The sequence below is a fragment of the Ischnura elegans genome, chromosome 8 (assembly GCF_921293095.1).
Source record: "Ischnura elegans chromosome 8, ioIscEleg1.1, whole genome shotgun sequence".
Lineage (NCBI taxonomy): Eukaryota > Metazoa > Arthropoda > Insecta > Odonata > Coenagrionidae > Ischnura > Ischnura elegans.
Genome location: NC_060253.1, coordinates 728,662 through 746,358, shown reverse-complemented (window position 1 = coordinate 746,358; position 17,697 = coordinate 728,662). Strand labels below are relative to the sequence as shown.

Here is a 17,697-nt window from a genome sequence, read left to right as displayed (position 1 = left end):
TACAAGCTCTTTTCCACCGGATTTTCTTCAATTATTTTCAGTCCATCTTTGGGAGTTCTCACGAGATAAGAAGATGAATTGAAAATGCTATCAGGGAGAAACCAAATATTCTGAGAAAATATCCCTTCCTCTGGGACTGTAACAATAAAGATTTATAGCACCACTCATAAATTGTAACTTGATATATGTTTTCGAAAAAAAATACCGCATCAACTTCCGAGAAGCTCTGCTGCTCATATCGAGTTTCGCCAGAGTGCGAAGTCTCCGTTGTATTTTGACATTTATTTATTTGCGTAAAATGCTTTAATAAACTCAGAAATACGTCGTGTTTGGTATTATTCTTTTTGAAATTACGCGCACATTACTAATATTTCAATTCAATAAAGGTATAACATCAATTGACGAAAGTCATTCTTAGACACCTTTTGTGTTAATAGATGACTCATGCAGCGGTTGACCTCCACAGAAATGGGGAACTTCGAAGCTGGTAGAAAAAAAAAGGTCAGTGGGGGAGAAAAGGGAGGGCCCGAAACACGTTTCTATTGTTCTCGTGTAACTTGGTATTTTTTCGAAGCTAAGGTCTTCTTAATATGATCCCTGCGCGAGCTGTGACCTTTTTTTTATTTCGAAGAAGAGGAAAGCCTCAGAGGGGGGCTAGTGCTGAATGGAGAGGGATACCGGATCTTGGGAAATGCGCTAATGTAGGTATCCCACGGTACTCACACAGCTGTTGACCTCCAGAAATGGGAACTTCGAAGCAGGTAGCCAGAAAAAGGTCAGTGGGTGAGAAAAGGGGGGAGGGCGTGAAACACGTTTTTATTGTTCTCGTAACTCGATATTTTTTTCGAAGCAGGGGTCTTCGTAATGCGATCCCTGCGCGAGCTGAGACCTTTTGTTTGATTTCGGAGAAGAGGAAAGCATCAGAGTGGGTGAGGCAAGTGCTGAATGGAGGGGGAAAGCGGGTCGTCGGAAATGCCCTGAGGTTGCTATCCCACGGCACTAAGGTTCTCCTGGTGGGCGGAATCGGGGATTTTCGGATTTTTTCACCCGACCATTTTCGGATCCCCTCGTCGAACTCTTTTCACTGCTAAAATCCACGAATTTGATGCATTCGTCAACTTGCGTAAAACGGCGCTGCGAGCACTAAATGACTACAGTTCTCTACATTTTTCCGAGTCAACTACCAACGACGTGCGTGCAACAGTGTCCCAGACGGCACAGAACCCTCCGTATCTAATTCGTATGTACATAGTACCCATTGACTACGGGGATACTGTGCCGCTCCGTCGCTTTTCGTCAATGGATAATTTCCATTCGCGGCCTGTTGACGAAGCGCGTACGCAGCAAGTGAATGTCCGCTACGAAGCACGTACGATAGGATACGAAGCGCGCAGGAACACAGCACTCAGGCTAATCTCAATCGATTAGGTCGAAAATTAGATATATCGTAACTCGCACGATCGAAAAATGTATCGAACGCAACACAATCGATAGCTACCGACCGTAGCGAGAACCTTAATACGAATCATTATGAACTGTAAGTTCTCAACAGGTAAATAATACTATATCATGGTATCTGAATTCATGATACAGTATTATTTACCTATTGAGAACTTACAAAACTTATTCGGCCACTTAAATAACTGCGAAAAATGAGATTCTCAAGGCTAATTCACGCATCCCCAGCATCCAGCATTCTTAACCCAGACGGCACAGAACCCTCCGTATCTAATTCGTATGTACATAGTACCCATTGACTAAGGGGATACTGTGCCACTCCGTCGCTTTTCGTCAATGGATAATTTCCATTCGCGGCCTGTCGACGAAGCGCGTACGCAGCATGTGAATGTCCGCTACTAAGCACGTACGATGGGATACGAAGCGCGCAGGAACACGGCACTCAGGCTAATCTCAATCGATTAGGTCGAAATTAGATATATCGTAACTCGCACGATCGAAAAATGTATCGAACGCAACACAATCGATAGCTACCGACCGTAGCAAGAACCTTGATACGAATCATTATGAATTGTAAGTTCTCAATAGGTAAATAACACCATATCATGAATTCTAATTACCATGAAAGACTCACGACCGACAAAGTTTTTGTCGGTTGTGAGTTTTTCATGGTAATTAGAATTCATGATATAGTATAATTTACCCATTGAGAACTTACAAAACTTATTCGGCCACTTAAATAACTGCGAAAAATGAGATTCTCAAGGCTAATTCACGCATCCCCAGCATCCAGCATTCTTAAGTGGCTCGTACTTACTTGGAAACCTTGAGATGTTAATAAGAGTAAATTCTTATTAATTTTGACACTAAATAAGACATCACATAGCCCACGAGCATTAAAAAGCTTACCCTAAAGCCTGACGAAATAAAATTTTTAAATAAAAATTGCCGATGAAACAGGATTGCTGACACATCTGCTATTAGTATGATCGAATTCATCAAAATGCAAGCAAAAATTAACGTATAGTTCAGTCTCAGCTACTAAAACTTACCCATATCAGGCGCTAAAGTATTTGAAAAATTATTTGGGATGAGTAAAAGTCTCTAGGTCACTGCAGTAAATGTATCGACCTATTAAAAATATGAAAGTCCTGCCAAATCACCAGCATAAACACTTGTAAAATAAAACATGGTATCTCTTAGATCACACCTCCGATTTTATACTTACTTTGCATGAAGTCACCACCACAAGAAATTTTAAAGAGGCAGGAAAGAAAAAACCCACAGAAATACAATACATATATTATGTATTTTCTATTGTCAACCACAATAATATTTCCAATTTTCTCTTCTATCCCACATCTAATTTAGCGAAACAATTACTCTTATTCTCTTTCGAATAGAAAATTATTTAAAAGAGGACTGGTCGATACATAAAAACTATCTTCAATACTTTCTCCGCTGAACGTCCACTATCACAGCATCAACTCGCACAAATCAAATCCACAAATATGTCACTTCTGCCACAATGTCTGTCTTCTTGGCGACAGGTAACAGTGAAGCAATGGTACCTTCCTCCAATCTGGGCACCTTCAATTCAGCAAGAATTTTCTCCTCGTCTTCTCGTCCAAGGCCACAGATTACTTTCTGATATCACAATGGTGCGATGTGAACCTCACACACCTAAAATTAATAAATAATAAAATACCATGTAACTTATTAGGTCAAATCATTTCCAATTTTTGGTATTTCTGCATGAGAAATCAAATTAATAGGCTCGTAAATATAGTAAATATTTGTATGCCTGATATTTTTATTGTTTTAAACTATAGCATAAGATAATTTGAAATGATGAAAGCCGACGTGTAATACACCATAGGGCAAGCTAAGAAGCAATATTCGATCCTACAAACTTGGCAGCTTATTCCTAGTTTCTCCTTTTAACCACACGTTCACCGAATGAATTAATTAGAGATGGGTCGAATAGCAGATTTCTCGAATTCGAATATCGAATTCGAATATTAAATCATAGCTCGAATATTCGAATACCTCGAATTTCGAATACCTCGAATACTAAATGATGAATGCTGGAATGTTTGACTCGGTTGCCTATGCAGCAGGCAACACAAGATTTTGGGGAGTAATTTTGATTTCCTTATAATGATTCGAACAGGAATTTAGCTGATTAATGAATAATTTAATTTTATGGAAACAATTGGGCATATAATTAATTCAACTAACATCGCTTTACCCCCACTCCTGCTGCCAAGTGCTAGCTGACAATCTGAGGCATTTTGCAAAATACAAGCTCTTTTCCACCGGATTTTCTTCAATTATTTTCAGTCCATCTTTGGGAGTTCTCACGAGATAAGAAGATGAATTGGAATTGCTATCAGGGAGAAACCAAATATTCTGAGAAAATATCCTTTTGTCTGTGACTGTAACAATAAAGATTTATAGCACCACTCATAAATTGTAACTTGATATATGTTTTCGGAAAAAAATATCACATCAACTTCCGAGAAGCTCTGCTGCTCATATCGAGTTTCGCCAGAATGCTAAGTCTCCGTCGTGTTTTTGACATTTATTTCTTTGCGTAAAATGCTTAAATAAACTCAGAAATACGTCGTGTTTGGTCTTATTCTTTTTGAAATTACGCGCACATTACTAATATTTCAATTCAATAAAGGTGTAACATCAATTGACGAAAGTCATTCTTAGACACCCTTTGTGCTAATAGATGACTCATGCAGCGGTTGACCTCCACAGAAATGGGGAACTTCGAAGCTGGTAGGAAAAAAAGGGTCAGTGGGGGAGGAAAGGGAGGGCCCGAAACACGTTTCTATTGTTCTCGCGTATTTTTTCGAAGCTAAGGTCTTCGTAATATGATCCCTGCGCGAGCTGTGACCTTTTTTTTATTTGAAAGAAGAGGAAAGCCTCAGAGGGGGGGCTAGTGCTGAATGGAGAGGGATACCGGACCTTGGGAAATGCGCTAATGTAAGTATCCCACGGTACTCACACAGCAGTTGACCTCCAGAAATGGGGAACTTCGAAGCAGGTAGCCAGAAAAAGGTCAGTGGGTGAGAAAAGGGGGGAGGGCGTGAAACACGTTTATATTGCTCTCGTAACTCGATACTTTTTTCGAAGCAGGGGTCTTCGTAATGCGATCCCTGCGCGAGCTGGGACCTTTTGTTTGATTTCGAAGAAGAGGAAAGCGTCAGAGTGGTTGAGGCGAGTGCTGAATGGAGGGGGATAGAGGATCGTGGGAAATGCCCTAAGGTTGCTATCCCACGGCACTGAGTTTCTCCTGGTGGGGGGAATCGGGGATTTTCGGATTTTTTCACCCGACTATTTTCGGTTCCCCTCGTCGAACACTTTTCACCGCTAAAATCCACGAATTTGATGCAATTCGTCAACTTGCGTAAAACGGCGCTGCGAGCACTAAATGACTACAGTTCTCTACATTTTTCCGAGTCACTACCAACGACGTGCGTGCGACAGTGTATGACGCGAAATTCAAAGTATTCGAGGTATTCGAGGCGGTACTTTTCGCATAACTATTCGAAATCTCGAATATCGAATACTTTCTAGTATTCGAGGTATTCGAGTATTCGCGGATACTATTCGCACATCTCTAGAATTAATACAAAAAAGACAACTAAAATGCAAGAATTTTCAAAAGAATTGCTGCTACAATATTTTCAATCACCATTTTTAGTACTGAATAGTATTATAGTACTGAATAGTTCGGGAAGTTGATGCATCAACATCCCGAAGCCACTTCTAACTTAAAATTACATCCAAATAATTACAGCGAGAAAGAGTACATACCTCACAGCTTTTCGTAGGGGTGAAATGTTTTCTTCTTATCGCCCAAATGCACTTCTTCTTCAACTCAGGATCTTTTGGAAAGCTAAAACCTTGAACCATGTCCCGGAGTTTCCATTACGTCATCCCGACAATAAACACACGAAAGGCATTTTTAACAAAAATATCTCACAAACACGTTTCTGAAGCCCAGTGAATGAAATTAAAGAATAAGGGAAACTTCACTATTACCAGACACTCTATTTTTCACAAACTTAACCACAAAAATCCCTGAAATGTGGTAAGACGTTACGTAAACGACGCGATCTCCAACGGCTTGTGCTAGCTTGTGAAGACATGTGATCTTTCTAGGAGGATATGGCACGATGGCACCACCCGCGAAAGAAAATAGTCCCAGACCGAATACAGTTTTATCGATGAGATACAATTTTATCGATGCATATGAATTTGCCAGTCCTCTTGCATCTTTTTTCGTCATTAAAGGAAATAAAGAAACAAAACCTTTTTAGTAACTTCCTAAGCGCGATTTTTGTATCTTGATGGTCCACCCTCGTATTCAGGTACGAAAACTTCCTGTGCCGTCTGGGAAGTGGCTCGTACTTACTTGGAAACCTTGAGATGTTAATAAGAGTAAATTTTTATTAATTTTGACACTCAATAAGACATCACATAGCCCACGAGCATTAAAAAGCTTACCCTAAAGCCTGACGAAATAAAATTTTTAAATAAAAATTGCCGATGAAACAGGATTGCTGACACATCTGCTATTATTATGATCGAATTCATCAAAATGCAAACAAAAATTAACGTATAGTTCAGTCTCAGCTACTAAAACTTACCCATATCAGGCGCTAAAGTATTTGAAAAATTATTTGGGATGAGGTAAAAGTCTCTAGGTCACTGCAGTAAATGTATCGACCTATTAAAAATATGAAAGTCCTGCCAAATCACCAGCATAAACACTTGTAAAATAAAACATGGTATCTCTTAGATCACACCTCCGATTTTATACTTACTTTGCATGAAGTCACCACCACAAGAAATTTTAAAGAGGCAGGAAAGAAAAAACCCACAGAAATACAATACATATACAGTGGAACCTGTTTAGTACGTTTCTGAAGGGACCACAAAAAATGAACGTACTAACCAGGAAAACGTGCTAACGAGGAAAGTAAAAAATAGCAGTCGGGGTAATTGCAATCTGTGAAAAAGTCGTCATAATTACAATTACTATCGGTAGTTCTCGTAGGATCGCCTTCCTGAACTCTTTTCACCTTTAAAATAAAGAAAATGGGCGCTACATTGAAAAACAATACCATGTGAATAAAAAATCACAATTTTTCATAGATTTCCCGAAGACAATTACATGAAAACGGCGTCTTTCTCCCTGATTTATCCTATATGTATTTATAGAAAGAGGACAAGTATAGCTAAGCCATTTCTTTTTTGTCACAGCATACTCGGAGAATATAAAAACAACCCTGAGTATGTCAACGGGTTGTTTTTAAACATCATAAAAATTGGACAAAATTATATTAACCTTAAATTACGGCAACAGCCGTACACATTCGCGCTTCTGGAATAAAGCCATATCGATTGTTATAGCGATCGATATATCGAATAATAACACGCAAGATTATTAGATTACGAGGTTATTACAAGAAGATTTTATATTATACAGTCGAAGTTTACTTTTAAAATTTGTTTAATGTTGTCTGCTTTCGTGCCGAGATCAAGTATTTTTAAGCTAAGCTTCGCGTGGAGATCCAGAGCATCGTCTGCTCCCGCAGCTGTAGTCAAATATGCACGTACTACGTAGCATTGACGTCGTGCAGTACTGCTTTAGATAAAGTGGAAATTGGATTAGGCTCATTTCTTCATCATGATAACTCGTGCGATAGCAACAATTGCCCACTCGTGAAATTTGTGCGCAGTGGGCACTCCAGAGGCAACAAAGGTGAGGAGCTCGGGGTGGGGAAAATAGGGGCTTCTCATTGGCTGCAGTTTTGCATAGTCGGACATTCCTGATAAATGGCCATATTTTATAATTCATCGCGTCATAAGAATTGAGAAATGCATTTGGATAAATCATGGTCGAAGAAAGATATGTGGAATGAATGCAAGAATTTTAATGGCTTGTAATAATTAATTAAATCATGAATTCGGAGCTTTACGACCCTTAAGAAGATACTGGAGAACGAATTGCGGGTTGCGTCACGGCTAGCAGTTGAGCGTACTAACCAGGAAAGCGCAATTTTTTCAAACGTACTAACCAAATATACAAGAATTGCCATGAGAAAAAATTCCCCTGGACCGGGAATCGAACCACGGACCTTTGGCTTTCCGGGCCACTGCGCAGACCACTACGCTATCCAGGTTCTTTAATTCTCATGGCAATTATACCGAGGCTCATGGTACTAGGTGTTAGTACTACCAGTACTAACCAAATACTTTTACCTGTATTTTGTTCCGATGGTACCGGGACCGAGAGAAATCGTCGTACTAAGGAGGAACGTACTAACCAAGTTCCACTGTATTATGTATTTTATATTGTCAACCACAATAATATTTCCAATTTTCTCTTCTATGCCACATCTAATTTAGCGAAACAATTACTCTTATTCTCTTTCGAATAAAAAATTATTTAAAAGAGGACTGGTCGATACATAAAAACTATCTTCAATACTTTCTCCGATGAACGTCCACTATCACAGCATCAACTTGCACAAATCAAATCCACATCTACAAATATGTCACTTCTGCCACAATGTCTGTATTATGTATTTTCTATTGTCAACCACAATAATATTTCCAATTTTCTCTTCTATCCCACATCTAATTTAGCGAAACAATTACTCTTATTCTCTTTCGAATGAAAAATTATTTAAAAGAGGACTGGTCGATACAAAAAAACTATCTTCAATACTTTCTCCGATGAACGTCCACTATCACAGCATCAACTTGCACAAATCAAATCCACATCCACAAATATGTCACTTCTGCCACAATGTCTGTCTTCTTGGCGACAGGTAACAGTGAAGCAATGGTACCTTCCTCCAATCTGGGCACCTTCAATTCAGCAAGAATTTTCTCCTCGTCTTCTCGTCCAAGGCCACAGATTATTTTCTGATATCACAAGGTGCGATGTGAAGCTCACACACCTAAAATTAATAAATAATAAAATACCATGTAACTTATTAGGTCAAATCATTTCCAATTTTTGGTATTTCTGCATGAGAAATCAAATTACTAGGCTCGTAAATATAGTAAATATTTGTATGCCTGATATTTTTATTGTTTTTAACTATAGCATAAGATAATTTGAAATGATGAAAGCCGACGTGTAATACACCATAGGGCAAGCTAAGAAGCAATATTCGATCCTATAAACTTGGCAGCTTATTCCTAGTTTCTCCTTTAACCACACGTTTACCGAATGAATTATACAAAAAAGACAACTAAAATGCAAGAATTTTCAAAAGAATTGCTGCTACAATATTTTGAATCACCATTTTTAGTACTGAATAGTACTAAAGTACTTCAGTACTGAATAGTTCGGGATGTTGATGCATCAACATCCCGAAGCCACTTCTAACTCAAAATTACATCCAAATAATTACAGCGAGAAAGAGTACATACCTCACAGTTTTTCGTAAGGGTGAAATGTTTTCTTCTTATCGCCCAAATGCACTTCTTCTTCAACTCAGGATCTTTTGGAAAGCTAAAAATTTGAACCATGTCCCGGAGTTTCCATTACATCCCGACAATACACACACGAAAGGCATTTTTAACAAAAATATCTCACAAATACGTTTCTGAAGCCCAGTGAATGAAATTAAAGAATAAGGGAAACTTCACCATTACCAGACACTCTATTTTTCACAAACTTAACCACAAAAATCCCTGAAATGTGGTGAGACGTGACGTAAACGATGCGATCTCCAACGGCTTGTGCTGGCTTGTGCCAGCTTGTGAAGGCATGTGATCTTTCTAGGATGATATGGCACGATGGCACCACCCGCGAAAGAAAATAGTCCCAGACCGAATACAGTTTTATAGATGAGATACAATTTTATCGATGCATATGAATTTGCCAGTCCTCTTGCATCTTTTTTCGTCATTAAAGGAAATAAAGAAACAAAACCTTTTTAGTAACTTCCTAAGCACGATTTTTGTATCTTGATGGTCCACCCTCGTACTCAGGTACGAAAACTTGCTGTGCCGTCTGGGGTATGACGCGAAATTCAAAGTATTCGAGGTATTCGAGGCGGTACTTTTCGCATAACTATTCGAAACCTCGAATATCGAATACTTTCTAATATTCGAGGTATTCGAGTATTCGCGGATACTATTCGCACATCTCTAGTTTTTATATTTTGGGGGGTGGGGCCGGACCCTGATGGACGGTCAAGGGTGGTTTTCTGAAATCTGCGATGTACATAGTTACTTTTGACGTGGTTATTATCCTACGGTGCTGAGATTCCTCCGATGATTGTTCAATCTCTTGGGAAGAGTCACAATATGTGCCACTCGTATTTTGCCTTTTTTATTTTCTGGGTGAAAATCCTGGCCACGGCTGAAATTCTACTTGCAACCTCTGCGAGAGCTTTCAAACAAAACGGTTCATGAGTAGGACAAGAATTGCATGCGACGACGCATTCGAAGAGAGAATCGAAACTCTTTCCACCCTTATGGGTCGTTGCATTCACTGAAGCTATTATTTAAAATTTCGGATCCAGATCCGATGTCTTCCGCGACTTTGGATCCGATGAAGGGCTATATCCGCGGGTATTTGGATCCGAGGTATCCGATCCGACCATCCCTAAAAATAACAATAGCCACGGTGGGAACATTCTCGTTTGGCCGTGGTGGCTAAACAATAATATAGCGTTCATGGCGTCCATACAAACTGGAGCAGCCTGGCGGGTGCGCGGTGGCTGCCGAACACAACCTGTCGAGTCCGCATGGAGGCCGCGGCGGCTTATGCCAAGCAAGTATCAACTTCCTCAAGGGTAGCATTGATGAAACTGGGCTATACAAACGCGAATGTGTCTAATTTTCTTATTATTGACGCAGGTGCGTGTTAGTCTAAAAGAGTTTCATATATAAAAAAACCGCTCTCAGCGCGTATTTATAAGAAACTTTTTTTCACAGGAAACCTCGCTCTCAGCACGTTTTTATTATCATCAGACTTCAAATATCATTCTAAAGTAAAAAAATATATTTCGATCTATTATACTTTAAAATTGGTGGTCCAGATGAATTCTCCGAATGTGATTCATAATCGCAACAATTTGACTTGCCGTGACCAGCGGTTAATAAAAGAACGGAAAACGCATGCATTGCTTCCCGATCCCGAAGTTTCCAATTTTTTTTCTCTGAGAGTTGCTCATGAACACGCGCCATTTCAGGGTTCGTCGGTTTGTCGCTCTTGCCGACATTTTCATGTTTCCGAGGCCGCTTAGGTATGTTCGTCGCAGCTCCCTACGTGCTGGTCGTATCCTCCATGTGGGCAAGGCTGACACCGCAGCCACTTAGGTGTGTGGCAGCATTTATGCCCCAAACTTATAGTCTATGCTCAAAACATTTATCTTCCTGGAATCGATGGAATCGGAATCGACTTTAAGCGATCGATTCTCGATTCCGATTCCGTGCCCGAGAATCGGTGGAATCGAGAATCGACATTTGGAATCGACTCATCCCTATACGTATCCATGGGATACCCACGTAATACTCTGATAAATCTCCGGTATGCCTTTTAAAGAATTATTTGGTATATATTTTTAATAACTACCATTTGTGCTGGGAATTATCATCAACACAAAATTTGCAACCCAAGTGAAACAAAAGTAACCTGCGAAGGCCGTAAAGTTAGGGATCATGTCACAGGATCCTCCTGTTGGTTTGTTGGAGGATTCTCAGGGGTGACCAACCCCAGCCTCTCAACTGGAAATCCTCATGAGCACTCGCTCAACTCGAAGAAAACTTAGCGAGGGTTAAAGGGGCCTCACTAAGGTTTCCTCTATTGAGATACCACACACAACACTGTGTGAACACTGTGGTTGTGCTTTTCTCAGTCCAAGTACATAATAATTTCTAATCTTTGGAAAAGTAATGGCATTGGCATACAGTATTGCAAAGTCAATAAAAATTGAAAGTCAAAATTCTTTCTTGATCATTATTGTGATTACAATTGGTGTTACAGAGTGCAGTGCCTTCAACTGGAACTGCACGTCGCTCCAAACGGCAAATTCAGGGCCACCAAATGAGTGCTTCATCCTGTGGACAAGAAGTTAACTCCCCTACGCAGTGCATTGAAACTATTGGCGACGGTAGTGGTGTTGCCATAGTCGGTGGTCCAGGAACTGGAAAAACAGCTCTACTCCTGCAACTGGTAGAAAGCAGCTGCTTTGGAAGGCATCGAGAGCCCCTCTGCAGAGGTTAAGTTTCATGTTCTAATTTTACCCAAATTTCAGTGTGGAATTGAAAATTATAAATTTTCATCATTACTGTTAGCAGTTATTCTTCTAGAATGAGCTTCAGTGCATTTGCATGAGGTCCTAATATCAGCCTGGATCACCCTCAGTCAGTACAAAAGATAAATTACCCCATTATTACCATTATTTTACACGGGTAAAAGTGTGGTAAAAGATGGGTAACTTGCATGTCATCAGTTCAATTATCTGTAAATTTAAGTGGTAAAATTTAGGTAATTTGGTGGTAAAACATGGGTAAAATTCGTACTTTTTCCGGGTAATACTTCCGGATGCGACATCAGGGCCATCTGTGAAGCTTTAAAGTAAACATGATGGCACTCCCTCTATCAGTGCTTTTGTGAACTAACAAGCACATAGCTTTAATGCATTATAAGCGTTCGTATACAAAATAAATGAAAAATATCGACATTGATATTGAATAATAACTATTTATTGAACAATGAAAAGTTACTAAATATACAAATACGACATTTATTTAAGGAAATAACCACTTGGTGAAAGATAAATAATAACAACAATAAAACCGACATTCTTGAGGACATGTGTACTTGAAGAAAGAGAACTGACCGAAATAAATAACAGTTATGTTTTAAGAGGAATTGCTGATTTGATTTATTTTAAAATAGGAACATTGTTAAACTTGAAACTAATTTTCTTCTGTTGAGCACTCAGTGACAACAGCTTCCACACCGAACTCCTCGGGGACCAAATTTCAGTTATGATGGTTATTAAAAAGTATATAGTCTCACCATGGCATCACAACAAAAAGTGATACAACTCTCTGGTTAAATTTTCCAATGCATTATATTTTGCTATTTTCTGCATTGTGTCAGGCAACTTAGTTTAGTTTACTTCATGCTCCACTTATAGCTAGAAATTATAATTGCCTTGAATGTTACATTGGTACTTGCAGTCGCGTTCATGTTCCTCCTTCGTTGTTTATTTGTCCACTTGTAGCCAACATTACGGTCCACTATTCGCAAATTGCAGTTGAGGCTTCAATATAGCCAACCATAAAGATATGAATTCCTTATTTCATATAATTATCTCAGTGGAAATAATTATCCAATGAAAATTAGTACTCTTCTCTGTGTATTTACGAAAATAATCAGGTAATTTTTAAGTACCTAGATTTTTGTTAATGACCACAGCCTTTCATCGATAGCGTGTCTATAATGTGAAACTACTTGTGAAATGAAATAGAAAGTAATTTTAAAGATATCACTACAGTGTCGCTGTGGATATATTGAATTTTATTTTTCTACTTTAAACTTTTCTGAACCTCAAAAAATTAAGTAAATGCTTCTCTATATATTTTTTATACATTACTGTAGGCAATTCTGAATGCGAGTAATTACATGGTAAAGACAGGGTAAAGGTTACTAGGGTAAATATTCCCCAAATTACCAAAATAATTTCCATCTAAATTATCTTTTGTGCTGACTGAGCTGGTATAATTATCTTACATTCTCCATTATGCATGAAGTTTCCCATCTCTTTGAAAAACTACTTCTTGTTTCAATGTTGGAAATATTTTTAAAATTTCCTTGACTTCCCCTAATTCCCACTCTAAAAAAATTATGTAGGTGTGCATAAAATGCCTTCATATCCTACATTTACATGCTCCAAGCAGAATTCAATATGACTCCATGGAAACAATGCTAAAGGATGTAAATGTGCAATGAAAAGGCTGAAAAATGGCTCATTTTAAAGTTATGATGATAGGACTAAGAATTGCTTTAGTACAATTACGGCTTACATGATTTAAGGTTTAAATGTCTTTTTCCCAAAAACTACTAATAATGAAAAGAATAATTTCTCCAATTGTTGCTGGCATAATGATGAACTTATGTTTTTGAATGTAATGAATCAGTTTTTAATGTACCATATTGAGGTAATATTTCTGCTTTATTCGAATTTTCATGGCAGACGTGCACAGGTGTGAAGCATCAGGACACCCTGAAGCAGAGGAGAAGTGCTGCCTCAATCTAGTCTCAGAAAAAGTCCAGGCCTTAGCATCACATGTGGTGGCGTACCATTTTTGCCAGGTGAGAAATGTTGTTTGTAATGTGCTTTAACCCTTTCACTGCTGTTCAATCTCCGAAAACCTTCTCCTCACGTACGGCAAAAAAGTTAAAATGCGTTTCGTGTGGCCATGGAGCAGGTACTTCCAGGATGGGCGTGGTGCACCCTTTGAAGGGTCGCAAATCCGGAACTCTTTCTTCGATGATCTCACCCTGCGATGAAAAATAATGATTGTGTTAACTTTGCTGAAATCATGGCTGCGAACCACTGGAAAATGGCCATTTTAGCAAAGTTAATAAAATCGCTATTTCTCATCCTGGAAACACAGTTCAAAGATGTACTTGATTGGCAGGAGTGCGATGCAAACAATCATTTTTGATGATCGGATTGATAGATAGATTTTCAAAATGCAGTCAGAGCGGTCACTTTTGGGGAGGAAGGCCCCCCCCGCTCTGAGGGTCGATGAGAGGGGCCAGCGAGGGTGAGATTGTTGAGGAAAGGGTCGCGGATATTAGCGACCCTTTGGAGTGCTTGCAGGTGAAAGTGCATGGCAGGGAGGAAGAAAAAGTACGTTCATCACAGCAGTGAAAGGGTTGAAGAAAGGTATGTGATTTGGTCAACTAATGTAAGTGTCGGTATTTTGTAGTAGGTTTATAGATAATTATGTCAGAATGGGCATATTTTTTACCATGTCCAAAACTTCTGAAGGGGATAAAGAGAGGAGAATATCAGGAACTGATGGATAATAAAATGTGTGAGAAATGAAGTGGTAGAAGAAGGGTGAGGGTGGGAAAAACAGGAATAGTGAAGGTGGCAGAGAGGGGCATTGGATACATAGAGGTCAGAAGGATAAGTGGCAGTGGATCACATAGGAAATAATGAAGAAAGTGGAGGAGAGGAAGAATATGGATGTAAAGCAAGGAAAAAAGATTCATGCGGAAATAAATAATGCGGCTGGAAAAAAAAGAAGCTGGAGAGGTTTGTTGAAAAATGGAGAGTAAAGAAATAGGAGTTTGAGATGGAAGGGGAGGTAGGCACAGTATGCTGTATGCCAAAATAAAGTCGCTATCAGGCAGCGAAAGAAGGCAGGTCGCATCAAAAATAAAGGCTAAGAATGGAAGAATGCTAACCGAGCAAGACAAACATTGATTGGATATATGATGAACCAGCAAGCATGCTGGCGTACTGTATCTGGCTTTTTAGGATGCTAACCCACAAGGAAAATGTACCAACCCAGATTATTTGAACTTCTCCTTGGGAAGAGGTTTTCTTGCTCTTCCCCGAACAGCACTTCCTTGTGGCAATAGTAGGCATTAAACAAATGCAAAGAGCAGACTGCAGAAAACTTACCAACCAAACTTATCAAATGTGCCTCACAAAATAAAACAGACACGAATAAGGTAATTTATCAATTTCTATATTTTTATTGTTTTTAATTTGCCATTGCTAAAATGTGGCATATACACAACATTCGGAGTTCCCGGGATCAAATGAGGCATTACGTCTTTTTTTCAAAACTCTTTTATCTTTGCAAAGAATTCTTTTTTTTTATTATTATAAAAATTATATATGTATTTGCGTTATATATACAGATTATATATGTACAGCCCTTGAGGTAACTGACTCACTCATGGATACGAATTCCTGACCACTTCAAGACATGCTGGAGAGCTGAAATTTGGCACATGTGCGGGGAACCCGAAATGATCCGGGGTAAAAATTCGAAAACTGGAAGTTTCCGCCAGTGTTGTCGCTAGGACGACAAAATGGCCAAAATTGCACTTTTTCCGGGGACGGTCTTTCGGTTTTTATTTTACTGCCAGCAAACAGTACGTTCCACGTGGATGGGTAATACTTGTTTTGAAAGCTGATGAACGTGGTCACGTAATAATACAATGTTATTAGTATATTTTCAAGTTCATCACTCCAAAAATGGCATCCAAAAATTGGTTTTTCGAAAAAAATTTCATACCTTCTGCTCCTCTTGACTTAATTTCAGATGTAGGATAACAAAAATGATTATTATATGTGCTCATATCATTGTCTACAAAATAAAGTAAACAATTTTCTTTCATCGTCCTTGGTTAATCAGAAAAAAATGAAAATATTCCGAAAATCACCGAAAAATACGATTTCCAAAAGATTAACACAGGAACTCGTCAATTTTAACCTGACCGATTTCTTTCTAACTTTGTAGTTCCATACAGCTATTTATTATATTTCAGAAAACATAAACATTAAATAAATGATTCAGACAATATAACTGCGAAAAAATAAAAATGGCGGACACTACTCACTTTTTTTCGGGGATTGGTTTGCTTTTTATTGTATTAATCTTGAAATATGGATGTCATAGGGCACACTTCTCTTAGATATGATAGTAAATGGATGTGACCATATAATATCGTCATCTTTAAACTAGGGATGAGTGGATTCCACTTTTTTTCTATTCCGATTCCAATTTCAATTCCTTCAAATCGATTCCCGATTCTCGATTCCGATTCCATCGATTCTTACTCCTTATAGCAGGTGGAATTTTGATTTATCTGTAGTATTGCTGTCATTAAAATTTAAGAATTGAATGGAATAAAATAACTAGGGATGGACGGATCCAGGATTTTTGGAGCCAGATCTTTCGAATCTGATATTCTCGAATCCAAATGCATTTTCAAATTCCTGCGATTTCACAAAGTCATTATTCAAGTTTATTGTGGGTACATACAATCAATGGAATGCTTTTTAGATTTTCATACACATTTTTATATTTTTATAAATTAAAAATTATTTTATGGGCTTTCAAGTTGTTTTTTAAAAACATCTTTACATACTCAGGGCCTAAAGTGTTACGCTTGGGTTTGGAAATGAAAATAGGAAAAATCTTAGGACGAACCACTGACCAGTGGCATAGCAAGAGGACCCCCAAAATATAAAAACACAATTACTTTCCTTCATAAAAGGAAACAAAATATTTAAAAATCATGAATTTACAAAAATGAAAAAAAATGAATCTCTGAAAAATGAAGTTTTTTCTATTAGGAAGGGCGTTTAAATTAGTTTGAAACCCTCTCCTTTTTACCCTGTTGTTTAAAAATTTTCCCCCCTGGTTTTTGACCCCCCCTTAACAAAATTCCTGGCTACCCCCTGGCCATCGACTGAATTCAATTTTCCTCATGCATGTTTCCCCCGAATTTTACTTTCTCATCGCATGCGGACTTGTGTTTAATCCGAAAATGCTTCAGTATGGTGAGGTGGATTTAGCTCATCCTTGCGATAATTTACGCCACTGTGCATGCACACGGCCTTCATTTGTTCTCCTTATCTCAATGGAAATGTTTATACACAATGAAAGACATTTTTATCGGTGTATCATTAAATTAAATTGCGACTGCGCAATCAGCAACACAATTAAAAGTATTTAAAACGGCATTAAAGTCACGTGCGACGAGGTGCTCAACCGCTCAGCATGAGGAAGGAGTGGGCAGCAAAAGCGTTTAAAGGAGAGGTGGAGGGGAAGGAGCAGTGGCGCAGCCAGGAATTTCAATTGGGGGGGATCCAAAACCGGGGGGGGGGGAAATTGTTGAAAAAACCGGGCACTAAATAATGGGTTTTAAATTAATTTTAACACTTTTTATAATAAAAAAACTTCATTTTTTAAAGAAAAATTTTATAAATTCCTGATTTTTCAATATTTTATTTTCTTTTGTGAAGGACAATAACTGCGTTTTTATATTTTGGGGGAGGGGTCCGGACCCTCCTCATGGCTACGCCACTGGGAAGGAGTGCGTAAAGGAGAGGTGGAGAGGAAGGAGCACGCTCCCTCCATATTTCAAAAAACAAGGCCACAAATGAGGGACTCAAGGATGAAGAAGTCAGACCTTGCTTCAATGAC

The 17,697-nt window shown here is 38.7% G+C and overlaps 1 protein-coding gene across 2 annotated transcripts in view; it reads left to right on the top strand.

Annotated features, from left to right (window-relative positions):
• The window catches only part of LOC124163318 (protein TANC2), a 529,785-nt gene that overhangs the window by 331,321 nt on the left and 180,767 nt on the right, over positions 1 to 17,697 (top strand). For both annotated transcript variants that reach the window (XM_046540135.1, XM_046540134.1), the window contains 2 exons: positions 11,492 to 11,726; positions 13,713 to 13,831. In XM_046540135.1, coding sequence (XP_046396091.1) covers positions 11,492 to 11,726; positions 13,713 to 13,831 — 354 coding nt within the window. The remainder of the gene's footprint in view (positions 1 to 11,491; positions 11,727 to 13,712; positions 13,832 to 17,697) is intronic.